We start from the raw sequence: 27944 nt of genomic DNA on the forward strand, positions 1-27944 counted from the left end.
AACAGTGTCTTCACCCGGACGAGAAGTGGTTATATTCACAGCAACACACACCCTGGATGCGATATTGCGATTATACAATGGCTATGAGGTCATTTGAAATTAGGTAACAAAAATAGGTTTCAAGAGAACCATGGTGATGTCCTCGGCCACAGCGGTGATGTCACATAGCCCATTAAAATGAGAAGGAGGACAATCCTTGCCATTGTATAATATGTGTTAGAAAACTTTCATCCACCAGTCAGGAAGTTCCATATCAGGGAATTACCACAGAGCATATAGAATGTATAGTTTTAGAACAACATTGCAGGAATGAAAAACATTGAAGAGGTAAATAAATATGTAATTTAAAGCAATATAGGCACTGGTTTCTATAGTAATATCATGTATTTTAGTCTCTCCAATAGATAGAAAGTTGGGAATTGTGTATTATATATCATCTGCAAAAAGTGTAACTTGCTATATATTGGAGAGATTAAAAGATATTTAACAGATTGCTTTGTAGAACACCTCAGAGCATTAAGATCAAATCCACCTTGTCACCTGTAGCTATAGATTTTGTAGAATTTACAAATGCAACCAGAAAACAGAAAGAACCCAAGCTGATTTTCAAACTGCACTTCTGAACCTTTTGGGAGGGACATTCTACCATGAAGCCCTACTTGGCTTTATTTGAAATTAATTGTTAAAAACAAACAACACACTGTACTCTGGCATTTAACTGATGAAGGTCTTTTATGTCCGAAATGTCCAAAGTACTTTGTGCATCTTAACTTTTACTTTAAGGTTATTGTATTTGTTTTATATTCTAGTGTGTATTGCATTTAAATCTTTACCTCAGAGGTCTCTGTAAAGTAGAAAAGAGAGATTGATGTTTACATTCAAAGGTGTCCTCAGAACTTCAATACAAATAACACATGTTGAATTACCACACCTGTAATACGTAAATGATATGAATAACGTGTAAATAAGCGCAACAACTGTAACAGTATGTACTAATATATAGAAAACGGGACGAAGAAAATAAATATATATATAAAAAAAAATAAAAACAAGTAAAAATATAACAAGAACTGTCAGATCATGCAGATGATGGTTAGGCATGTTGAAATGCTTGTTCAAATATCATACACTGAACATACATGCAAGTAACTTTGATTTTTTTATACTACTATTATTATTTTTTTTTAAATAGCCAAGTACACTCCTGTATTCACTGTTTTCTTTGGTTAATAAATGCATGCATTTCTGCTGTCGTGCTGCAGACGGCGCTCTTACATTACTTTTGCAGCGCCGCGAGTTTTGAGAGCGTGGACGTGCATAGTGCCGTCACTGTTTCTGTATACAGCAACCAACCAGGGACGACAGAGGAAGTTGGTGAATTCACCTGTTGAGCGAAAGCATCAGCGGAAGACTTTATACTACTGTACTGATTCACCGTGACTAATATTCCCCTTCATGGACAAATTAAAGAGAGTTCTCAGTGGCCAGGACAGTAACGACGACACCAACGTATTGTCGGAGGTACAACTAGTTTAATTAAAATATATATCTCATTAGGAATTTTCGATGGGGAGGAAAATGAAACGCAACTATTCATGTTTACAACAGGGCGAGTTCTTATGTTGTGAAAACATGCCATAGTTAATTTACTGAATGTAAATTCATTAAATACATCAATTCTAATAAGTAACCGTGTAGACATATACGTAATGATATTTCTATTACATTGAGTGAAGAAAACTGTATTGACGAGTTGCAGAATAATCGAAGGATTAGGTGGCTCTCGTGTGGTATATGTTCTACTTTGGCTATGTACTGATGATAAGGGCCGTAAAGTTGGTTGCTTTTTTGCCGATTGCCTTTTCATTTGCACACATTTCAGTGTACAGAGACTAATCAATTTTCAGATTTGACGATTGCTTTTTCAGAGGTTTCAGTTAACATGGAGAAAATAGATCAGTAAAGTAGTTTTAGCCACCTCAGGAAAGTGACTGATCTCGCGAGAGAAAATGAGCTTTAAGTAGTTTTAGCTACCTCTAGAAAGTGTTAGCCACCCCAGCAACATCACTAATCGCACTATACAAGGATGAACCTTTGTAATGTCATAATTTTCTAGAAAGTATAGAGATTGCAGTGATCCGCTGCAGTTGAATTTGATTCTGACACAATCTGCTTTTATCTGAAATTCCACACTTTGTGTTGTGTCCGGTAGCAGTGTGGAGCAGTGGTTAGACCTCTGGACTGTTGACCGGAGGGTCGTGGGTTCAATTCCAGGTGGGGGACACTGCTGCTGTACCCTTGAGCATGGTACTTTACCTAGATTGCTTCAGTAAAAGCCCAACTGTATAAATGGGTAATTGAATGTAAAAATAATGTGTAAAAAAAAATGTAATTGTATGTAAAAATAATGTGATATTTTGTAACAATTGTAAGTCGCCCTGGATAAGAAATAAATAATAAAATGTTTCTATCAGGGTAAAAACAGGTGTAACTAGAGGAGGATTTGGCAGAAAAAATGCTAATTTGAATGCTGTTAGGTCTTTGGTGACTGTGAAGTAGTTTGTATCTCAGTGAAGATTTAGGCTAGGAAGATGGTAGATAACCATGATAACTACAACATAAATATAGGGATGGGAATTTTAAACGTTTAAACCCTAAAGAAGTGGTTAAACGTTCAGTAATATGTTTGACGTATAACCGTGACAAATTTCACCAAACACATATTTTTTTAATGTATTTATTTTAGTAATTCATTACCATATACAGCAGTAGGTCGCCTATCCGACTGCTATGGTGCCACAGTAAGGGCGGATGTTATAAAAAGGAAGGGGTTTGGCAATTGCCTCCAAGTAGTTTTTCTAATTGGTGCAACAGAAAGATTGACCCTGGAGTGGGTTTTATTCTTGGTCATCAGGCGCTTCATTGGTGCACTTTTCAGACGTTTGTTATATATTTTAATAAAATTGCATCTCTAAACAAAGGAACGAGGCAAAACCATGTTTGGAATTATTTTGAGGAACCGGACGACAAAACAAGTTCAATGCTTCATCATTTGAAATGAAAACATTCAGAATTACTGTGGATGGAGTTACTGAATGCAATAAAAAGCAGTTTTATGTATTTATTTTTGTAAATGGGGACCGGTTTGAGCAGGAATGAGACGACCAGAACTCAATTCACTTAGTTCTCTCTCCGCCGATAACTTTACTTTTAAGTTACAATGTATGCTTATTCACACAGTGTTTTTGTCACACCAGGTTTCCGTTTGCTTGTGTAGCTAAGGCATGTGATGTGGGGGGATTTTATAAACTTTTAATTCATGACTTTTCTCTGATTTGAAGGCAGTATCCGATGCAACATCCTTAGGATGGGGCACAAGGGTGAAAGGGTTCATTGCCTGCTTCGCAATAGGTGTGCTGTGTTCAATACTGGTGAGTACTTTCTTCAGTCTCTCTTAACTGTAGTTTTTATAGAGTTTTAAATAATCCAGCATCTTGAGTGTAAAATGAAATGCCCAACCCTAATGTGTCATGCCCTGTAAAATAATGTTGCCATCATTACTCAATAAATTGGTTAAGGAAGATGCCCATTACAGTAAGAAGGAAATGAGCATATTTTGACATTCTCACAAGTAAAGGGTACACCCCAGGGAATTATGCACAGAAGAAATCAAAAGTATGCAAAATGATGCGGTATCTCTGTACAAGTATGTACAAAGCAACAAAAGTATTGTGCAGTTGTATTGGGTTCTTCTATCATACTGGATATCAAAATACTAGCATAAGTAAAATAAATCAAATAAAAAATAAGTAGAAAACAATGACATTTTTTTAACATAAAGTCTTTCTAAATTCCAAGATTGAAATAAAGGAACACCAGCTCTTTCAGTTTGTCTTCCGAAAGAGAACGCCTCTGATCGGACAGGACAAGATTATACAGCGAGTTGCTGTGCTCAGCATCACCTGTATTTGTTACTGCATTTATGTATCTGAAAGCTAATGTTTTCAAATTAGGAAGATGGTCAGCTGTCGATGACCAAATATTTTTTTAGATTTTTGCAACGTGAGAGCTTTGTCGTGGCATTTTCTGGCAAAATCGATCAATGTTCCCTTTATCAGTCTGATCTAACATTTTTTCTCTCCCACTGTTAATATTTTGATAATATTACGTGCCTATGCATGGTGATACGTTTTATATGTAAAATTATGTGGGCGTGTAATTGTGTAATTCCCCGGGGTGTAAAAGGGGTATTAGCTCATTAAATCATTTAATAAAAATGGGATGTTTATATATGGAAGGTCACTGCATTTGTTTTACTATTATTCGTTCCAGGGAGTCTGTTTACTGTGGGTGCCTAGAAACGGATTAGTACTATTTGCTGTCTTTTACACGCTTGGAAATATTTCAGCCATTGGAAGGTGAGTTAAAATCATATTAGCTAAACTAATTGATGTATTAGACTTTATAACTCAGGCCTTGATAAATTCACACAAAAATGTGTTAAACACCTTAACTACTGACTAAAAAAAAATTACCTTTTCCCTTTTCTTTAAACTAAAGGCCAATAACATGTTTATAAAGTTGAGCTATGCTTTATTCAGCCAGCTCACAGGTTTCTGAAGTCAGTAAGGATTTCTAATGCACATAATAATAATAATAAAACCATAACAGGAATATTTGAAGGTAACATATTTTAATAGTTTACACAGAGCCTGCCATACATTGGCTATTTGTTAGACTACTTTTAAAAATAAGTTCAGAAAAACAAGAACATTGCATAATTTACTGGGTACATGCCAATAATGTGTGGAAATGGAATCAGCTCTGAACTAAAAATAAAGACAGTGAACATTACACTTTAGAACTGTTTAAATTAATACATTATTTACTACTTATTGAGGGCTTTTAATTGCTATGACTGTAAAAGCCTCTGTAATGTCTATTTCCTTACTGTTTTTTAGATTGAAATATTGTATCTTAAATGCTAATCAGGTAGATAGTGGTAGACATACAGTGTCTCAATTCAATATAATGACGTCATGTACAATGGTGCAATACAATTGGGACACCAAAAATGATAAGCAAATTGCACTGTGGTACAGGGCTAGTAGGTTTTCTCAGAAGCAGTTATTGCTCATTACTTTACTGTTGCGCCTAAAATGATATTGTGTGGCTGTTGTTACAGACTCTGACCTCTGCTGATGAGATTAGGTTAAAAGGTCTATAACTTCTAATGTAAAGATAGATTCACTTGTTTGCTCCCAGCCTTCTTCCAGTTACACTGCCTAATAACCCCATCACGTCATGCTCTATTCATTCTGATACATGTCTGTCATTATCCTCCACGGTGATCTATGTCTTCAGTGCAAGGCACTTAGTAGAAATGCCCGTGTTTTTTTTTTTTTCCCCATTGTGCTGAAATGAGATTTTTTTCAAAACAGAACTTGTTTGTTGCAGAAGTGTTTAAGTAATTGAGTCTACTGTACTGTATTAATATATATACAGTCACCTCCAAAATTATTGGTACCCTTGATAAAGATTAACAAAAAAGAGTGTATAAAATAAATAATACCAGTACTGAGCTATATTGTAATTTTTTGACTTTATTAGTGATTCAATGGAATCAACCAAAATTACACATTTCTCAAATTATAAATTTATTTCCAAAAAAAATGAAATGTCACAATTATTGGCACCCTTGTTTTCAGTACTTTGTGCACCCTCCCCTTGCAAGGATAACGGCACTGAGTCTTTTTCTATAATGTTTAATGAGATTGGAGAACACATTGGGAGGGATATTAGACCATTCCTCCATACAGAATCTTTCCAGATCCTTGATATCCTTCGGTCTGCACTTATGGACTGCCCTCTTCAATTGAAACCACAGGTTTTCAATGTCTGGAGACTGAGATGGCCATTGTAAAATGTTGATTTTGTGGTCAATTAACCATTTATTTGTGGATTTTGATGTGTGCTTGGGGTCATTGTCTTGCTGGAAGATCCACTTGCGGCCAAGTTTCAGCCTCCTGGCAGAGGCAACCAGGTTTTTGGCTAAAATGTCCTGGTACTGGGTAGAGTTCATGATGCCGTTGACCAGTGGAAGCAAAACAGCCCCATAACATCAAAGATCCACCACCATATTTTATAGTAGGTATGAGGTTCTTTTCTGCACACGCTTCCTTCTTTCGACGCCAAATCCACCGCTGGTGTGCGTGGCCAAAGAGCTCTGTTTTCGTCTTATCTAACCATAGCACCCAGTTCCAATTGAAATACAATCCCTTGTATTTCCCTTTGCCTCCCGAACCATCTACCTCATGTGGGGGCGAGATGCACTTGCGTCCTCTACCAGGAAATTTTACCACTGTTCCAGTGGTTTTGAACTTCTTAATTATTGCCCTAATAGTGGTAAGTGGTATATTTAGTTTTTTAGCTATTGTTTTGTACCCATTTTTTTTTTTGTAATTGTGGGTAGAGAATTTGGTGCATTAGACACATACTGATTGAGTAGGTGGTTTGGTGAAGGCATGTAATTCATTATCAACATTACAGATACATTGGTAGGGCTGTTTCAATATTTTGATTATAATTTGGGAATCATTACATCATTACATGCTTTTTTTCTTTTTAACTTTAGCACCTTGTTTCTAATGGGACCCTTAAAGCAGATGAAGAAAATGGTTGAGCCGACTCGAGCCATAGCAACCGCTGTAATGTTGGTAAGCCCTACTACAGCGTCACTTTTGCCTTTTCCGATATAAAAAACGTATACTAATTAATCCAAATAAATACATTTTTAATTCTCAAACCTAAACTTTAAATGACCTTCATTTGGATCTGATCTACTGGCCTTAGGAGATGGATTAGGGCTATGAAGTCTATTCAAAGACATGTAATATAAAATAAGAACTAATCAAACAGCCTAACGGTTTGGCTTGTGCCTTCACAGACTCCATACAGCTTTTAACTGTAAAATTGACGGTGCCAAATTCAAGTTTGTTTTAAAAAACTTAAAATAAATAAAAACATGATTCCAGGTATAAAGGGTTTCCGGTGATTCCAGTTTTTACTGTACTGTTTATTGTAAAATAAAACACACAAACATTGAGGGGGCATTTTCAAACATTAAAATTACTAATAATGTAGTCCTATGGAAATCCTCAGCTACAGGTACATGCTGCAGTACACTGCTGGGCTTACACAAGGTTTCAGTTTTTTTCAGTGTTGGGTTTGTATCCTACAGCAGCATAGACGCTTATTTGATGCTTGTGCATCATTCTGCATATCACTTGACATACTTTGTGCCTTAGTTACAAACAAACCAATTATTGCATTTCACTAAGAATAGACTTGGTAAATACAATTAAAATAAATCACTCAAGTACCAGAAAATCTATTCTGTGCAGTTCACTGAGTTGCACAAGCTCAGTTGTTTATTCGTTTTTCTGCATTTTTGTATTGGGAAGAATAAATTACACCCTTCAAAAAATGGATAGCCTTATACATTAAATGAGTCTGTCTGTCTCTCTGTCCATCTACCACACTGTAGTGGGTGAACATGATAACTGCCTTCATTTTGTATCAAGCTTTACTAAACTTTGACCATACATTTCTAGCCTCCTATAGACGTTTCAGATTGCGATTGGCTATAATCTCATAAGCATTCGATTTTACATTCATATTTTTAACCTGTACATGCTCTCATTCACTTTCTTACCTAAAGCAGTCCAGAAGCATTACACCATCACTTTACCCCCTATCAAGCTAATGCGCATGCACAAAACATACTGTAGAGAATGGTCAAAAGTTATTCATGTTACACAGGGGTCTACAGTAAACCTTATTTATTGTACAGGCAATGCATATAACAGACTAGTAGAAAGCCAGGGGAAGCTAGTTAAGAGCCATTTGATTGATTGTCGTTTCCAACACATAAAACCAAAACAACATTTATATCATATTTCTGTCGCAACGTTAGCATTTTGTTCTAAACAATGCTTTTAATGGTTTTAAAGTAAATGTGAAACTCATCATTCACTTTGGTGTTTTGAACGGATTGTCTGCTTTGTTTGAAAACTTAATTTACTCTTTATGGTAACTGATCTATTACTTTTTGTTGTTGTAATGTAATCGATTCTATTTAATGTATCTGAGATTTACCAGATTGCTAGTTTAACATTTTGTCCCGTAGTCATTATTATTATTATTATTATTATTATTATTATTATTATTATTATTAGCACAGATAATATACAATGCAGTTAACTGTAGAATTTTGCCAGTACAATACATATATTTCAGTGAGCAAAAATAAATGAATAGATTATAAAATAACTATTTAAGCCTCCAATGTCATGAGACACACATAATTTCCTGAACTTCAACAATATTATTATTATTATTATTATTATTATTATTATTTATTCATTTTGACAGACGTTTTTATCCAAAGCGACTTACAGAGACTAGGGTGTGAATTATGCATCACAACTGCTGCAGAGTCACTTACAATAAGACCTTGGTTTTACATCTCATCTGAAGGATGGAACACATGGAGGTTAAGTGACTTGTTCAGGGTCACACACAGTGAGTCAGTGGCTGAGCTGGGATTGAACAAGCCCCTTTCTTTAACCACTGAACCACCAAGCTTCCTATATAATGCATATCATTTTATTATTTACTGTACTCGCTGGTAGTCCTTCATTTTCTAATGTCCCATTTTCACTCTGTGCCATTGTTTACTTTTGCCCCCCAGGGCAAATGCGTTGTCTGCAAGCAAAACATTATTTACTTCCTGATTTAAAACGTGCACATAGCTGCACAGTAAGTGACAATAAATTATCCAAAACATTTCTACACCATTTAATGATATAAGCGACATTTACAGTACAGTATGTATGGGTTCCAGTGGAAAGTTTGGTAAATAGTATGTGCTTCCCTTTTGACTTTTGTCTTTAGATCCAAAATCATTCACCGTGTTTAAGTGTGCAACACTGGCAAGTGGCAATGCAGTGGGATGTTTATTTATTTATTTGTTCTGCATATTGTTGGTGTGCACATGCAATTAAACAACATATTAACGTTTTTAGCCTAAAGGATTTTTTGCCCATTTAATTTACATATATATATATATATATATATATATATATATATATATATATATATATATATAATATAATTCCCACGTAGTCCACGACTATGAATATATTGCATCTACAGTTTAAACTTGTACATGGATAGAATCAGTGTTCTATAAAGTATAGTATCTAGTAAGACTTTTATAGTAAAATTGAAATTGTATATTTCATTTAATTATTTAACTGACCCACGTCTGTCTGTCTATCACACTCTACATGGTGAATGCAATAAGTGCATTGATTTTGCACCAATCTTAACCAAACTTATACTATACACTCCTAGCCTCCTGTAGAAGTTTCAGATAGTATTTCACTATAAACTTGTACTTATTACGAGATTATGAGGACCCCCTGTATGTACCTGCACTGGTTTTCTTATTCTTTGGTCAAGTATGATGTGTCTGAAAAATTATTTTCTCTATAGGTGTCTCTGATCTTAACACTGTGCTCTGCATTTTGGGTGAGTACATTGTTCTTTTATTGAATGTGATTGAAAAGTAACATTGTGACAGGGTACTCGTGTCACGTGTGTGGGCAACCGCTGATATGCAAGACGGAAACGCCGCTCGGGCGCGCAGGATTTATTATCACACACAAAAAAGGAAACAAACGGGTCATGTGACGTTACCAGCAATGGTAACGCACAGAGGACACATACAGCAAGCTGTACAAAAGGCAAAATAAAACACAGTACAAAAACTACAAACAAAAGGTGCCACACAGGGCGAGTGTTAGCCTTATAAATGAGGCTTCCCGCTCCAGGAACCGGCTACACTACGTAACCCTCGCTATACATTACTTGGAATCAATGTCCCCTAAACTAACCTACTTATGAGCCGGTATTCTTACGACAACTCCTGCTTCTTCATACGGCCTTGGCTGTGCATTGCCTTCACAAGTACCGTGTTGCAGTTTAACGGTTGCGTAGCTGTAGTTCCTGCAGAGCGGACACTCTCCTCCTGAGTGTACGCAGCGCCCCTCTATGGCGTTGCAGTCGCCCAGAACGATCCCCACCGGATGTTTTTATGTTGACAGATGCTCAGTCAAGACCCGCCCACCTGCTGATTGAGGACCAGCACAGCCAAACACTCGCTGCCCTTCCTGTCAACCAAACTTAACAGGCAGCAAGTCTCAATTGAGCACCCGTCTCTAAACAATAATTTAATCAAACACAACAACTTCAAAAAGCACACAAAACAAACCCGTTCCCACATATAAATTACACCAACACTCATTTCCACATAACATTTATTTGTTAAGCATATTTGTTAAGCATAAACATGTATTTGTGTATAAGACTTTGTGCAGAGTGTTTAATTGTATATGAAATATGCTGTGGAGAAGTATTGAATATAAAAAAAAAAAGTTGGTGTACACTGTACACTAGACTAACATCTGTATTTGGCCTGTGTTTTTTTGACTGGTTAAATATGTTGGCAACAATTAACACTTGGCTATTTATAGTATATGTTTATTTATAGTGTTTATACTGTATTTTAAAAGATACAGCTTGTGCATACTCCAATCATTCCCAATCCTTCTGTACATACAGTATGAACCTGATATTGACAACCTCTAGTGCCTGTTTGCCATAACTGTTGTGGTCATGCTGATCCTTGTTCATGCCTTTGTCAAATTATTGCAGTGCTCTTTTTGCTGGTCTTCCTGCTCGCTCTATCAATCGTCTACAGTTGATACAAAATGCAGCGACTAGAATCTTGACAGGCACTAGATGAACTGAACATATTGCTCCTGTTCTTGCATGTTTGCATTGCGTACCTGCCTGTTCCCATGTTACTTTCAAGATTCTGCAGCTGACATACAAGGTCCAAGGTCTTTCTTACATCATGGATCTTCTTAGACAGCTCAGGTCTTCCAATTCTGGACTTCTTAAATGCATGTCTCCTTAGCATATTACTGTTGGTGGGTGTAGCTTTAGTTGCATTGCCCCTTCCTTATGGAACTCTCTGCCCAGCTGCATTTTAAATTCTACTTCAGTTTCTCCATTTAAAACTTCTTGAAAATGTACCTCTTTTCGGCTGTCTTCTCTTCTTAGGCTTCCTAGGTTTTGAAATATGAACTAAGATTTATTTATTATTTCTTGTTTTTATGCTTACACTGTTTACCAATGTATCTTGTTTGTATTTAAGTTTACAATGTTTATAAATTAATTAGTATTAGTACATTTTGATTGAGCAGTGCCTTGGGACACTTCAGTGTGAAAGGCGCTATATTTAAATTAAAGATGATTATTATTATTGTAGTAAGTGGAGGGTATTAATGTGGCTCCAGTAGAAACATACTCTAATGTTTCTGTCTGCAGTGGAAGAACAAGGGGCTTGCTGTGCTGTTTTGCATCATGCAGTTTTTTGCATTTGCATGGTAAGTAACATTTGAATGTTTTTATAAATGTCTTAAAATGTTTGCACTATTTATTCTCTGTGTACTACAGGATTATTTTAACAATGTAGAATACACTGTTGCATTGCACTTTAATTTAAGACACTAGACTGGTAAAGATCTTAATCAGTGTCAACAACTAGAGTTAATATTTAACATTAGGTCAATCTGAGTTATTGATAATATTATTCACAATTCCCATTGTGGAACATTGGCATGAAAATCCCCTTGTGTCAGTTCGTAACCTTTTCACAAAATACTGCACAAACATAGTATATTTTGCAAAGTGTTGCAATATCATTTCAAAGTTTCCATACAATAGTTTAATCAGATATTTCAATTGTTTTATTTAATGCAAAAAGAAATGAAGGTATGTTTGCAATTGCTTTGTTTAATGTAAAAGGCAATTTTAAATGTGTTTGCAGATTTACCAAATAATGAATTTAAGCAGATAAGAGTTACAGTTTTCTGTTTCTCTGGTGTTGTTGAAAGTATCTGCTTCAGTTGTGGAAAATCAACACACAGATGGAGTGCAGAATGTTCATTGCAGAATTTATACATTTGTAATCTATAAACCATTGCCCAAAGAATATATGAATACACTATTGTCTTTTTTTCATATTTAACTATGTAAAAGCGACACTTGTATGGCTATGTACAATGTAGAAAACAAACCCAGAGCTTGCATTCAAAAAGAACAGATCCCTTTCCCCTGGGAGTGTGCGCTATGTTAGGGTGCAGGACTGTTTATTTAGTTGTGGCAGGTTGGGTCTTTTTTAAGGAGGTGTATTGTATTTTGTTTGGCAAAATTATGATGATTATGTTTGTGCTCTCCCAGGACTGATTTTTTTTGAGAGCCCCAGCATGGTTTTAAATCTAAATGTTACTTTTTTTGTCTTGTCCGCAAAGCCACCAGCCCCTTTCACTACTTTGTATTTAAGCACTTAATCAGTTGCCTCAGGCTCACAACCCCAGAGGTGTCGATGCCAAAAAAATAAGCATGGAGGGGGTTGAAAATGCCAGGAGGCTTATTTTTCTCTGATGGCTTCCTGGCAGACATCACAAAAAAAAACAAAAAAAAAAAACATTATTTGTCTAGCTTTTAGCTTGGCTAATTTAAATAAGGGCAAAATTGCTAGCATCAAGCCTGGTAAATGCTCTGGCCTTTGTTTTGTCAAGCACCCTTCTAACAAATCCCCACAATGTAGGGAGAGATTGACAAAATAGCAGTATTTAAAGCACTTATTTTGATAGCTCGCTTTTCCTGTTGAAAACAAATGGGGAAAATGAATTCAGCTGGTACACTGCACACTCTAGTAACTCTATAGTTGTTTAAGTTATTACTAGTATATAGTTAGCTTTCTAAACATTTGATTGATTGTAATAATACATTGGATTGGTATATTTCTATTAGCTTAACAACTAAAAGTCCAGAAATGGGCTACCTCGCTTTAACAAAATTGTTAAGATCAGTCAAATGATGTACTGCTAAATTGCATATAGTGCTGAGAACAGTAATCATTCTTCATCACATTGTGTGTGTTTTGATTACACATGTATAAACATATATACATACAGTATATACTGGTATGTTAGCGAGAGTTTTTTTTTTTTTTTTTCTCGTCTGTCTCGGATAGAGCAATTGTTTCAGCCTTCTTATATCTGTTAGTTTCCCAACTTTTTCATTTTAATATGCATTGGTCAAAAAATCACTGAACACACACTTCTGATCTCCACGAGTCAGGCTGGGTGATTATGTGACCACAAGGCTGTCGAGTACGGAGTATACAGAATGTGTCAAAATACAGTACCGCTGATGCAGGCATATTGAAGTGATATTAAGTGGGGTGGAAATCAATTGTATGACTGTTACCTTTCCTTGATATTAAGCGGAGTGTGGCATTAACCAAAGTGATATTATCAGGAGTGTGTTTCCATTGACTCCCATTATATTGTGGTCGGGACATTTCAATTTGATGATAATAAGCGGGGGTGATATTAAGCGGAGCGATATTAAGCGAGTTTGACTGTACATATGTATTTAAAAAATGTGAGTTTCATTAAAAAACATATTAGTTCATGAAAAGATGTGAGCATGTGCCCATAACACTTATTCCTTTTATTTTAACAGGTATAGTTTATCCTTTATACCATTTGCGAGGTGAGTGAGAGATTTAATTGTTCACTTTTTTTAACTTTTAATTTTAGTGTGACTTTAGGAAGAGGACATCAACAGAAACAATGTTTCTGTTAAGTGTGGTGGTAACCCATTGCCATAACAGCAGCTTTACCTTTTGTCCCGTGTGTTAAATTCCCTGCATATAATTATTTGTAAACTCAGCATTTGAGAATCTGGTGCTTCCATAACAGTAGCTTGTATAGCTCTTAATTAATGGGATATGTTTTAATGATCTAAACTGCTGTGAACTAAATACCACCACCCTAAAACTCACAACCCTGCTGTGGCCTCATGCATATAATAATTTAAAGAAGAGAAATTATGGCAAAAAAAATATGTATGTTCTCCTTTTCTTTTTTTCAGAGATGCTGTGAAGAGTTGCTTCTCAGTCTGCTTGTCTTAAAGATGCCTGGTTCTGCTCTGTATATGTGTATGTGTGACCACATCATATATATATATATATATATATATATATATATATATATATATATATATATATAAAGGTGGTATGTAGGAGGGGAGAATGTGGTGTCCAAAGCTCTAATCCTAAACTCTATACTAACACAGGTGGGGTAATTTGCTTTTATACTGTAAAAAATCTTAGTTTAAACAGCGTTCTACCCCACAGGCTCCTTCACGTGTGGGGCAAGTTATGTTTAACAGCCTATACTGTATCTCACAGTGTCTTAATAATGTGTGCCTACTGTTTCAGCAATAACTTTGCATAAATACATCAATATTGTAACTAGTTAAACAGCTTCTGTGTCTTGTATGAAGACAAACAATAATAATACAAGGGCATACCCAAGACCGTGCCTGGTTAAGAGATATGCAGTGTTGATTTCAGTTTCCTGTAGAAAAAGAATAATGGAAGTTACTGCCAATTGTATTGAAAGTGTCCTTATATAGTAGATACTGATTTTTATTCCAGCATTTGGAGAATGTAAATATAGTGATCCTACTAACACATAAAGAGAATATTTATTTCCAATATTGGTAATTTGTTCCTAATGGAAAAACAGATTAAGGCATTAAGAATGTAAATTAATATTTTATGATGTAGTCAACTTTACAATATCCATTGTGTAAAGCACTAGATTTATTGAGCTATTGCTCCAGTGAAGTTTACACCACTTTAAAATTACAAATTAAAAAAGAACAGGTGCGTTTGAAGTGCCTGGCGCTTTAGGAAGCAACCTTTTATAGACCATGTTCTCCCACATCACCCCTTTCCTCCATTAACTTCAATTTGGCCCCAACATTATTTCAGACTGATTTATCCTTCTGTTAGCTACACTGTCAATTTTGGCTAACATGAAATATGCACAGAAGTGCAGTTAAAATCTATAGTATAAAGTATTTTGACAGTGTATGAATTATAACAAATCTGAAATAAGAAAAAAATGTATATATATATATATATATATATATATATATATATATATATATATATATATAAACTTAGTGAAACAGTTAAGAGTTAAATTCCAATAAAATGGAGAACAAACAGGATCAATGCTGGTACAACAGAGAGAAGTTAACATAATTACAAGAAGTTACAAAGTACATTCAATTCTATCTTAAACCTAGGTATTTGGCAGTGTGTTGGCAAGGAATATACCACTTAGCTGACGTGGTCTTTTATTTAATTTATCGTAATACTAATTGCCTTAACAATTCATTTTATGTCATACACTGTAAAAGTTTATTTTGGGGAGAAATGAAAAGGAAACATGTTATTATGGATCAAAATAAGGGTCTTGTGCTTGAGCGGCTGTTTGATTCATTGTTTATCCTTTTGTTTTAAGCTGAAGTATTTTAAAGGGAGTTACACTGTAATACAAAGTTCTGTACTTGAATCTATTCTGCTACTTTACACTGTTTGAATGCTAACTTTTGTAATGCATTTTATGTTGATATATCTGTTTAGCTTTTAAATATGACTATTGTTCAGGTATCTCAATTGGCCAGCTATTTGCTGTTAATTTATAATAGGCATTATTGTCCGGTTGGTGATATTTTTAATTTGCATCATTCTTTCAACATAGATATGTAACTAGTTGCATAAGACTATTATCTCTTATTTCTTTACACGCTGTTTTTTCTTTGCTTCATTGTTTTATTATCATATTATAGTGGTTTTAATTTGGTGATCTCTGACTGAAGCTTGTTCAATCAGCAGCCAAGGTTTCATAGGCCAAACAGGTCCAGTTCATTCTTTCTTCATTACAGTGACACAAAATGCAAATAGGCCATTTTGCTTATCCCTTTCAATTTATCTCATTGGATTGACATCCACTGCTTATTAAATAACTACTGGGTGTTCAAGTCACTTAAACTTTGCCTGGTAGATAATTCCACATTGTGCTTCTTCCTAATTTAGTAAGCGTTTGTATTTCAACTTTCTTTACGGTACAATGTGAATGATGTGTGACATATCTCTAGCAATTTAGAGACAGTGCCAAAGTTCATATAATGTATTTTTACTGCTTAGTATTGTTCATGCTATAAGAATATTGAGATATGACATGGACAGTACCTGCTACACGTTAGAGCAGTACAACACACAATGCTGCTTGTCAGACAAAAGGATAGATTTTAACCACAAAGAATCTTTGTCACAAGGCTGCATTGGGATTTGGACATGAATTTCCAGCAGGACTTTTAAGAATCATTTCTCAACCAAGATGAGAAAAAATGATAAAATTAGAGATGCGAACCTCACTACCACACAAATCAAGAATTATGAAAAAGAAAAACATTTCAAAATCAACTTGCAACGAACTTTTTAAAAGGTGAAAAAAATTGATTTGACTGAACACTGATTTCTAAAGATGTAAAATGATCAATCTATTCTCAACGAAAAAGATCAGTGCTTTTTGTGAAACATACTTCAAAGAAAAAATATATAAATATAAAAGCCCAGCATTACATTTCCGATTTTTCAGTGGGCACACGCGTCCACTGTTAATAAAACCTTAATCTGCCTTAAGTCTATCTAAATCCTTTAATCTTTGCTCCAACCTGCTGCTGATTAAAAGACTGATTAGGCAGCTGGGTTTGCAATAATTCAATTAGTACTGAACTATTGCTAAGAAGCAGCTCGGCCTCAATTGATGACAGTTGTGTAGATGGGGAGAGATCTGGTTTCTGCAGGACTGAAGAACGTGCAGTGTGCTTTTCTGCTTCACTTGATTTGGATAATGTACAGGAGGTGGAAATACTGATTGGGTGCATTTTCTTTTGGGTGTCTTCTGACTTAGGAAGCTTGCTGTTTTGTTTCTAGGAAGTGTGGGTCCGAGTGTACACACCAGCAAAATAGGAAGATTAAATATCATGTGCTGGCAATCCAGTTAATGTCCTCCTAGCACCCCAGAGTTTCAGCAAGGAGGTACTAGAAGTCCGCAGAGGTGCTGTAGTGGGCTTAATTAGTGCAACCCAAACTTTCTGACAAACACTCTCTGTACAGTATCTCTGTACAAAATGCTGCAATACACATTTAATTATTCTTGTACAGAAATTATCTACTCTCCAGTAAAAGCAATATCATGTTCCTCTTTCTCTGAATATTCTACATCAGTGTTACTTTTTTGTTCAAAGCAGCTTAATGTTTTATAGAAAAAAATTATCATAATTTTTTTGTATATTCCATTGAAAATTATTAATAATTAAATTGGTCTTAATCAGGGCTTTGTAAGATGCGAATCTTAGAAAGCTATCCTGTAGTCCTGCTAAAGCTTGCAACAGCAGGGATATGATGTAACATGTTTTGGCAAGTTAGTGTTTAGTGTTTAGAAGCAGAAAGTTACAAGACATCCACAACCAGAAGAGTTTCAAGAAAGACAAACTGGTGATGGTGGGACAGATCTTGATAGGCTCCCCTTGACCAAGAAGAATATTGTGTCCTATGATATTGAGTCTTGAAGAATGAAGGCTGATTAGAGAAAATTGATCACTTTGAGGAGAACTGTTCCCATGTGGCATTTTGTTGCACCCCTTATAACAGTTCACCATGGTAAATTTGCCAGTACTTTTGCAGTTTTCCCATGCTTTACCTTTGGTTACACGTTGCACGTTAATCATAGTTTGGCATGTTCGTTAAATATGATTTACCATTTCTCTGTCATCTGTACAATGATTACCGATCCTTTACCATGCTTTCACAGCGTTTTGTTATGGTTTGCTTTGTTTTTCCTATGAGAAACTTGTATAAGGGACACAAGCCATGGCCACAACAACCCATTGCTTTTCTATCAACAAACCAGCAAGATCAGCAAGCAAAAGACACTTCACATGTTCTTTGTGTCTACAATGCTAGTTATTTATGAGGGAATAATCCAGATGAAAATGGTATTGATATTTAATATTGTACAGTACTTTTTATCACAAATATACACCCAGCCTAATAATAGTATCCACCTAGACTGTGTGTGATTAGTAATCAGTGGGAAGTTATGACAAATACAAGCAGATAATTTTAAACAGATGGAAAATGTTGTTTTGATTATGTATGTCCTATTTTAATCCCACTCACTGAGTTTTCTTCCCTACCATTGCCAAGTGAGGCTCTTGCTGTATCTCCAACAGGTGTGTTAGTCACCTACAATATTTGTAGCTAACAAAATGGTTCTATAGTATGTTTATGCCATGCACAAGTATTATTTTTATATGTCTCAAATGTGCAGTTTTTAAAGTATTTAGATCCACAAGTGTTCAAATCAATTGAATGGACCCACGCCAGTGTCTATTAATGTTAGCGCAGTGTTCAGAATATTATACTGAATCAGAATCAGAGGGCTCTTGTGACTGCCTGCTCATATATTGTGAAAAATCACAGGGAAGATCGCTCTGTGGTCATAAGTCTGCTGAGATATTCTCTTGTTCCTGTGTCAATACAAGGTGCTGAATTCACCTGGCTGCCCACAGAGCAGGAACCATAAGAGCCCTACCTGTATACCCAGTGTCCACTCACACATTACCTGTATACCCATCCACTCACACATTGGCAGCTAGGTGGTGTTGTGTTTGTCTTTGTGATCTGTGCACAAGGAACTAGACTGTAACCACAGAAATGTATGTCAGGGTGTTCCTATAAACATGACACATGAGCTGGAGGTGTAGTGATAATGTTGGGAAATATCGACATGAAAACAGCTTCACTTTCGATATCTGACATTATGTAAATGTGTAGAATGAATCATAAAAATGCAGAACACACAATGATATAGTTTAGATTTTCTTAATTTCTGATAAATTTCTCCAAAAGGATTACCCTGAGAAATGGTCAAGTATCTCCACAGAACCAAAAACAGGTGGAAAGTTTAAGTTTCAACTTAAAAGTATAAATACGTTTTATTTAAATAGTAATTCATACTAATTGTGACCTGTATTTGAAGGACCAGTAAAGGGTTAAACATATCTGAAGATGAGCCTGTTATGAATAAGGCGAGATATATGTTTAACCTTTATTCGTTAAATCATAAATATTCATCATTCAGAATGAAGAGCAGAAACGACGTAGGTTCTCAAAGATGAGATAGTAAAACCTGTGCTCCGTTTTTAAGTGATACTTGTCTGCAGCCCATGAATATTAAAAGGGGCCATTCAAAACTCTTAGATTAAAAGAAGGGTTTGAGCTGAATGAGCCATGTAGTACCTGAATAGAAACACAACGTAAACTAAAAACCTTAGTTTGTAGTGCATTCTGTCCAATTATTTGCAACAACATGTGTTCAAATAGATTTGTCTCACAATTCTAAAATAAAGAAGCTGCTTTTGTATCTAACCTTTTAATACAAATAATGCGTACTTTAATTGTAGTTGTTTGCCATTCAATTAAATAATAATTAAATGCCATTTAATTGCTTAAGAAAATGTTGGGCTGCACATAATGTTTTTTCTTTACATTTAACAAATTGGGGAGGGGGAGAAGGGAGGAGGTCTGGACTAAAAATTGTTCTAAAGATACAATTAATAAATTCACCAATAGGTAAATTACTTCTCCATCATGTGACCGTGCAAGTAATTGGGAATGAGGTAGGATATTTCTCAAGAGATGGTGTCATATTTTCAGAAGTGACAACGAATATGAATCGCATCCCTGCTCAACCCCGTGCTGTGTAGCGGCAGTCCCAGGCAAAATTGTAACCAATTGATTCGTTTTTAAAGCCAGCTTGTGAAGTTACTGTGTTGTTGGATATTGTTTGATACGTTGTTGTTGTTCAGTTTTTGTTTCTTTTTTAGTCCACCCAATGAAAGTAGAAACCGCCATGAATGATCTAGGAGGCAGTAGTAGTTGTAAGAAGGGCAGCGAGTGTTGTATCTCCCGCTTGCTCAGTGTGGTGGAGAGTGAGCTGCAGGCGGGTCGAGAGAAGGGGGATCCCACCGAGAAGAAACTCAAAGTGTCTCTGGAGGATGGGGAACTCTGGAGGAAATTCAAGGAGATCACTAATGAGATGATCGTTACCAAGAACGGAAGGTTAGTTTATTTCCCTATGCTGTCCAGAGAGACAGCGCAGTTATGTTTATGGATATTTAATCAATGTCTTCACAATGGATAACGTGCAAGAGTAACTTCAGATGCTCCTACACTACAGGATCTGGTCATGAATTTATTAATAGAAAAATCTAGCAGCCAATAAATGTTGGCTGTTGGAACTTATTATACAGATGTAAGATTTTGTTTTAAAACAGAATGTTTACTGATTTATTTTCCAATTATCCCATTCTTGAGATACTTCAAAATGTTGAAAATTAGTCAAAAAGCCTGTTTAGTTTTTCACTGTTGTGTACTTTCTGAAGCAATGTGCTTTAAATCACCTTTCTATTTTTCAAAATACCAGCCTTTTCTTTCCAAACTGATTTATTTTTTATTGCATATTTCGCTGTAGTTAATTTGCCAAATCAGTTTATTAATTGGAGTCTGGGTGTTTTTTTTTTTTTTTTTTTTTTTTTTTTGCTTTGGATGAAATTTACTGTGTCAGACATTAAACTGAATCAATTTCTTGTACTTTAAAAAATCACATAGAAACTATAGGCACATCTATATGTAATGCATGTATTTACGAACTTTAGGAAGCATATACTATTATTGTTGTTGTTTTATTTTATTATTTTATTTTTTATATCGGTAAACATATAGAACAGATATGTTCACGATATTAACACATGCACGGATTGTAATAAAAATCAGTTTCACCTATTGTTAATTTAAATATTTTTGTGTATTTTGGTGCCTTCTATTCATTTCATTTAACACTTACTGTACATGTCCATTTGAAAGCACTGCAGAGACCAACTTGCCACAGTTGCATATAGATTGTAATTGCTGTAAATACAGTATTCCCTGCACTTTTATCACATTGGAATTGACACATGAGTCTGCTTAAATTGTCCTACAAAAGCCAATATATGCCTGGACCAATAGGGGTGCTTTGGACATGGTTTACAGTACAGAACCAGGTGCGGGAAATTAGACAGGTAAAATGGTGGAAAAAACAACCTGATGTCACACCACAAACGTTATCATGGTAACGTTTTCACAAGGCTCTGAAACTTTACCTACATAACGTATTTCAGTGTTTTTGCTGCATCACAATGCTTTGCATTAAATTCTGATGTTTTCAAAACGTATATTCCAATTGTTGCGTTTATACCTTGACGTTTTCAAAACGAATATTCTAATTGTTGCATTTATACCAATTATTCGTTTGATTTAGAACGACCAATTTGTTTGCTTTTTAAACCAATTAAATTGTTTAAAAAATGACTATTCATTTTAATTCCGGACATGCTCTTTTTATACAAGTGCTAAAATATACACTGCCTTTTTTCTTTATACATTTACACAAAACCTCGCTTAATGTAAGTGTAGGAGTGTCAGCACTGTACTTGCATCTAGAGCGCATCTGCCAATGAAAATAAAAATAAGGGTAAAAAAAAACAGTATTCGGTTAAACAGAGACAGTCAGTAGCTTAAAAACAAATAAGCTAAATGAATACAAATACGGGTAACAACAAAATAGAATTCGGTTCAACAGAGTCAGTAGATTAAACACATTTAAGCTAAGTGGTCAGTGTTTCTACGTAGTTTGAAATTTGAATGTGCCGCTAGCTGCTTGCTCTGCGGTGCTCAGCCAATAGGCAGGGGCGGAACGTTGAAAAGAATTGTGGGAAATGTCATTTTAAAACCTTGAACTATACCTTAACTTCTCTGGCAGCGTCACAAACGCTCACTCGTTACCTTCCCTTGAGGGGCGGGCGTACTATGTTCGCCATCTTAATGGTTGTCCCAATTCCTTAGGGAACGAGTGAAGGGAGCTTTATGTGCCCTTCACTGCACCCTTCGACTGAGTGTACAAAACAGTTGACTTCTGCGGAAATGTTTTTGTGCTTAAGTCCCAGAACTCTTTGCGACAAGTGTTAACAATTTGCAAATATAGCAGACGTGGCTACACATAAATGTAATGTGAATGTAGTTAGCTAGGAAAGTGTAAATATTGTTAAGTTATTTAACAAGTAAATTATTTGTGAAATGTATGTTGTATTGAGTCGCTTAGATAATAAAGTTACTTTTTTTAAATCTATGATCACGATTTAAATATATGATTAGAAAGTACAGCGAAAATCTTGTCATGTGTTTGATGCAGCAAAAACGCTGAAATACGTTATGTAGGTAACTTTTCAGAGCCTAGTGAAAACGTTACCATGATAACGTTTTTGCTGTGAGATCAGGTTGGGGAAAAAACTATGATGAGTTACGCGCTACATTTACCAAAGGGTAAAACCCCAGGAGACGTACGGGTCTTAAGTGTTTAATGAGGACAAAAATGTGGCTACAGTAAGCCGTTTAGATCAATAAAAGACGATGAGCCTAGAAGCACAGGGTTCATTAGATAAAAAAAAAAAACAGGGAGAGATTTCTAAGCAGCATAAATCATTTAGAAAGGGATAGATAACAGCATCCACACAATAATGGGAAAATAACCGGTCATGAACTGGACAGTAATTTACAGATATTGCAGAGTGATTATTAGGTCATTATCTGTCATTTTCTCTGTATTAACGGTCAGTACTTATTCAATTAAACTTACTGTTGAGTAGGCTTAGGGTAATACAAAGAAAAAATACAGACTTGGTAATGCATTAAAACATAGTGGCTGGTTAATTACTTACAGGTTAATAAAAGCGTTATCAATGACATCTATACAGTCTCATATGAACCATACTTTCCAGTCATCCCCAATGCGCATTTGATTCTCACTTAACTCATTTTTTCGTTTTTTGTTTTTTCACATAAATTGTTTGTTTATTGACTGACTGGTTGATATACAGTACCACATATATATTATTATTATTATTAGTAGTAGTAGTAGTCGTAGTAGTCGTAGTCGTAGTAGTAATATTAATACTACTACGACTACGACTAGTAATAATAATAATATATATTATGTAATACAATTGATAACATCCAACATAGAACGTGTAAACAATGCGTGGTATGCTTTTAATGACTTTAATATGTTTTTGGAGTCTGGGCAGTTGTCTGTGTAGATATGCATATACATCACGTAATTCTTTATCAAATACCACAATGGTTAATAATAATAATAATAATAATAATAATAATAATAATAATAATAATAATACAACATTTATTGCATATTTCATTGTGTTATACTTAATTTCCCAAATCAGTTTATTAATTGAGGTCTGGGTGTTTATTTGTTTGCCTCAAATTTACGACGTCAGACATTAAACTGAACCAAACTAAAAAAAGAAGAAAAAGGTCGTCAAACACATCTATCTATCTATCTATCTATCTATCTATCTATCTATCTATCTATCTCTCTCTCTCTCTCTCTCTCTCTCTCTCTATATATATATATATATATATATATATATATATATATATATATATATATATATATATATATATATATATATATATAATGCATGTGTATATGGACTTATTGTCATTTTTTTTTTTTAATCTAAACATATAGAACAGATGTGTTCACGTTATGAACACATGTATGCATTGTAATAAAAATCAATTTCACCTATTGTTAATTTGGAAGTTTTGTATATTTTCGTGCCTTATATTAATTTTATTCAACACATGTCCGTTTGAACACACACACACACACACACACACACACACACACACACACACACACACACACACATACACAACACACTCTAATGTTCCACTTGAATAAACTTTTCTCAGGATCCCAAAACACCATCTTCTGCTGTGGCCATGCTTAGTGGGTGACTTTAAAAGGTATTCATTATATCATACATGGTATATTATATCAGCTGTAGACTAGTATGTTAGAAATCTGAAATGTTTTTCACTAGTTTTGATAATACAGTCTTAGAAAATAGAGTGATTGGACATTCCATGTAGAACTGTACGATTTCTTATGACTTTCTCTGGAAACCTTGTTGCTATCATATTCTATATAACCATAGTTATTTATTGAAATACTACGAGTTTTATATAAAGGTTCTCAAGACCTATTTGATCCATTAGAACCCACATTAGGGATTAAAATTTAAATGCTTTTGTATTTATTTCAAATGTAACATAGAATTTCACATTCCGTATTCAATTACGGTGATTTACAATGCATCAGGATAATTTATAACACATAATTAAGGCTTCTAGTTTTCGGGTTTTATTTTTGATCACGTGATGTCCGTCTAAACATATTTTTAGCCGATTCGCTTTCTTATTCAAACACTAATTACCAAAGGATATTGTTTCTTTTTACCCTCATATCTTGATTGAGTTAACAAACGAGGCGCATTGATCTCACCTGATTCTATTTGAACCTGCATTTCATTCTGGCTCTAACAGCCGAATTCAGTTTTTTAATTTCCACTGCGTTAGTTTCTAACAGTGCGTCGCTAATTTAAACAATCTGGTATTCAGTTAAGGCTTAACAAATATTAATTAAGTTTTAAAGGGATGGAGAGAGAGGTAAGCCCTACAAATAATAATAATAATAATAATAATAATAATAATAATAATAATAATAATAATAATGGTAGAACCTAAAACAAGGGAAAGACTGACATATGGTTTTATTTATAGAATAGCCAGGAACCCTTTTTTTTTTCTAAGAGAGTGTACACAAACCTTTAACTTTTAATCTGTTGCAAAACAAAAAAAACAAAAAAGGAATTGGACAAATACATTGGCGGTAGCCTCAGATTCCAGGACCCAGGACAGATCAATTGGGAGATCAACTACCAAACTAAATGAAGGGCTAGGGATGAAGATGCTACTTCCTACTGTGATGCATTTGGGAAAACAATTACTCAAGGGGATCAGAGAGGCGCCTTGCATGCTGTCCATATTCATTTTCTCAATCTTCTTACTGTTTAATAGGTTTCCAGTATTTATGGTTCAAAGGCAGTGGTGTGTTAAGGGGGTGTCCTCTTATAAGGTATATGGAAATTTGACTGAATAGCCCCATAAAACAGATTAATAGAATAGAACATAAAGTGGATCTGTGTATTTTGATTGAATCCAGTTTGTGATCACAATACACCGTATGTGTGTCTGTTTGTCTGTGTGTGTGTGTGTGTGTCTGTCTGTCTGTCTGTCCTGTCTGTCTGTTTGTGTATGTGTATGAGGGGGAGAGGTTCTACCTCTTAAAGACTGTGCACTAGAATCCAAGTTTTGAATTAAAACGATGGTTCTGTCTCAGCAGTGTTCTTCCATATTTTGAAAATAGAAAAGAATACATCTAGAACTGTGTTTTCCCACTTAGAGAAAGTGATTTCTGTGAGCTTCTCAATACAGTGCTTGTTACAAACAATAACAGCACAATCAATTATTTCTGTATTGATTTCATAATAAATATAATCACAATTTTATAATGAAATCAATACAGAAATAACATTAAGTTATTATTTATAGCTCTTCATATATAGTTGTAGTCAAAGGTTTACATACCCCAATGGAAATTTATGCTTTGTAGAAATTTCTCAAAAACAAAGAATTTTAGAAAAATCTTTTGTAGCAAAAGTTTTGCTTTTGTGGATGAGGAAAACAAGTTACAAGCAATGGATGTCTACAATTATTTATTTCAACATTTTTTTATTTTATTTTTTGCAAAACTCCAACAATGCTAATTAAACATTAGTCATACCCTTTAATGCTATGACAGTATTATCTACACAGTGAATTTCAATATGATAATGCAGAACCTAATTCTAGAAAAATCTAGAAAATGCTGGATTGTAGGTGAACGTTCTTGGAGAGTATAAAAGGGTTAGGCATATATGGGACCAATAAGTCAATATGGGACTGTGACAGAGACAGATGATTCTTGGTGATAAATCTCTCTCCTGACCTGTGAGGGTGTTGTATAAAGGGAACAGAGTGCCCTGGACTGGATGGTCTGACAATTCATTCTGCAGTACATTAAGTCATCGCCCCAGAGGGAAAGCGATGTGGCAGCCGTGGATTGGAGGAGAAACGGCTGCACTCTCTAACCAAGGAGGCGTGACTGAGGGTACAAGAAGGGGACATGGCTAGGTGATCCGTTCCTTTGTTTATGGTTAAGTGAACGCTGAAGGACGAGTGAAATATAACCATGAGTGTTTAGTGTTTGTTTGTTTTGTCGAATCTTATTGTACTGTTTGTTATTTATTAGACGGCTAACACGATCCGGAGCTGTCGCTTAAGGCCAGCACAAACCCGGACAACATTGTTCACGGATTCATTGTATATTCACCACTTGCACATTATTATTTATTATTATTTATTTCTTAGAAGACGCCCTTATCCAGGGCGACTTACAATTGTTACAAGATATCATATTATTTTTACATACAATTACCCATTTATACAGTTGGGTTTTTACTGGAGCAATCTCGTACCTTGCTCAGGAGTACAGCAGCAGTGTTCCCCACCTGGGATTGAACCCATGACCCTCCGGTCGAGTCCAGAGCCCTAACCAGTACTCCACACTGCTGCCCTTACATTAGCACTCACTGTGGACTTGTGGTCATGGGTGTGACTTGTGTGTGTTTAATAACTGTGTTTATTATTTCGGAACTGTAACCCGTAGTTAAACATACCTTATATATATATATATATATATATATATATATATATATATATATATATATACACACAGACACACACACAGTACACCCTCGCTATAACGAACCTGTTGGGGTCCAAGCCTTTTGTTCATTATATCGATGGGTTTGTTACAGCGAAAGGACAATCAAAATGAACGATACACTGTTGGAGTAAGTTAATGAGATGAGATTTTGAATAAAAGTAGAATTACATGTACCTGTTTGTTTCATGCAGTATTCTGCCTTTGCTTTATCCAATTCGTTAAAGAATTAAAACGCAGTACGAAAAGCAAAAAACCCGAATGGATGCTAAACTTTTATTCAAACTCAATCTGAAATGAATCGTTTGACATGAAAAGTTAATCAGATCCTCAAGTAAATTTTTTATTCTGTCTCTGTTTCATAGCAAAAACAAACACTCCCCGTCACTCGTCTTTAGCCCCAGTTACCCGCCTGTCCCACTCCACAGCCAGCAGCTCCTGTGTTCTGTGCCTGTCGCCCATTGCCTGTTCGACCGATGTGATACACAGCCTATCCTACTCCAATGTTCCCGCACTTCACAGACCTCACATACGTTACAATAGTATCTTTTTTGTTTATTTCTTTTTGGTGGGGGGGGGGCATGTTAATAATAGCCAAAGGTTTGTTATATAATGAAGGGCGTTATAGCTATAGCGAGAGTGTACTGTGTGTATGTGTATATATATATATATAATCACTTATTACTTGTACAAACCCCTTGTGTCATTCTTAAATCACAGGTTCTGCCTTTTCTGATCATTTATTGTCAGTTATACACAAGTCTGCTAGTCTTCTGTTGGCTTCAGCATTGCTTTGAAACACAGTGGATTTCTGAACAGCTGTACAAATTTGCCTGCCAAGTAACAGGTTGCGTGTTCCTGACCTTCTCCGTTATTTGTAATCATTTTGTAAAAGGCATGCCTTCTTGATTCCATATTGTTTGTTTGTTTGTTTGTTTGTTTTATTTGTTTATGTAAGTATGTATTTGCTGGAGGCTGTGTGGTCCAGTGGTTAAAGAAAAGGGCTTGTAACCAAGAGAACCCCGGTTCAAATCCCACCTCAGCCACTGACTCATTGTGTGACCCTGAGCAAGTCACTTATCCTCC

General features: G+C 35.2%; 2 protein-coding genes across 2 annotated transcripts in view; both read left to right on the plus strand.

Moving 5' to 3' along the window:
• The first annotated feature begins 1265 nt into the window (after window positions 1-1265).
• sft2d2a (SFT2 domain containing 2a) lies at window positions 1266-16073 on the plus strand. Its single transcript, XM_034010934.3, has 8 exons — window positions 1266-1521; window positions 3342-3431; window positions 4333-4418; window positions 6635-6716; window positions 9559-9594; window positions 11458-11516; window positions 13666-13695; window positions 14077-16073. The coding sequence occupies exons 1-8, from the start codon at window positions 1456-1458 to the stop codon at window positions 14114-14116; spliced, it is 489 nt and encodes a 162-aa protein (XP_033866825.1). The 5' UTR covers window positions 1266-1455; the 3' UTR covers window positions 14117-16073.
• Window positions 16074-16173: 100 nt separating this feature from the next.
• The window catches only part of LOC117406425 (T-box transcription factor TBX19-like), a 30263-nt gene continuing 18492 nt past the window's right edge, over window positions 16174-27944 (plus strand). The window contains exon 1 of the mRNA XM_059028841.1: window positions 16174-20191. Within this exon, the coding sequence (XP_058884824.1) occupies window positions 19965-20191 (227 nt within the window). The 5' untranslated portion in view covers window positions 16174-19964. The remainder of the gene's footprint in view (window positions 20192-27944) is intronic.

Source organism: Acipenser ruthenus, chromosome 8 (assembly GCF_902713425.1).
Source record: "Acipenser ruthenus chromosome 8, fAciRut3.2 maternal haplotype, whole genome shotgun sequence".
Taxonomy (NCBI): Eukaryota; Metazoa; Chordata; class Actinopteri; order Acipenseriformes; family Acipenseridae; genus Acipenser; species Acipenser ruthenus.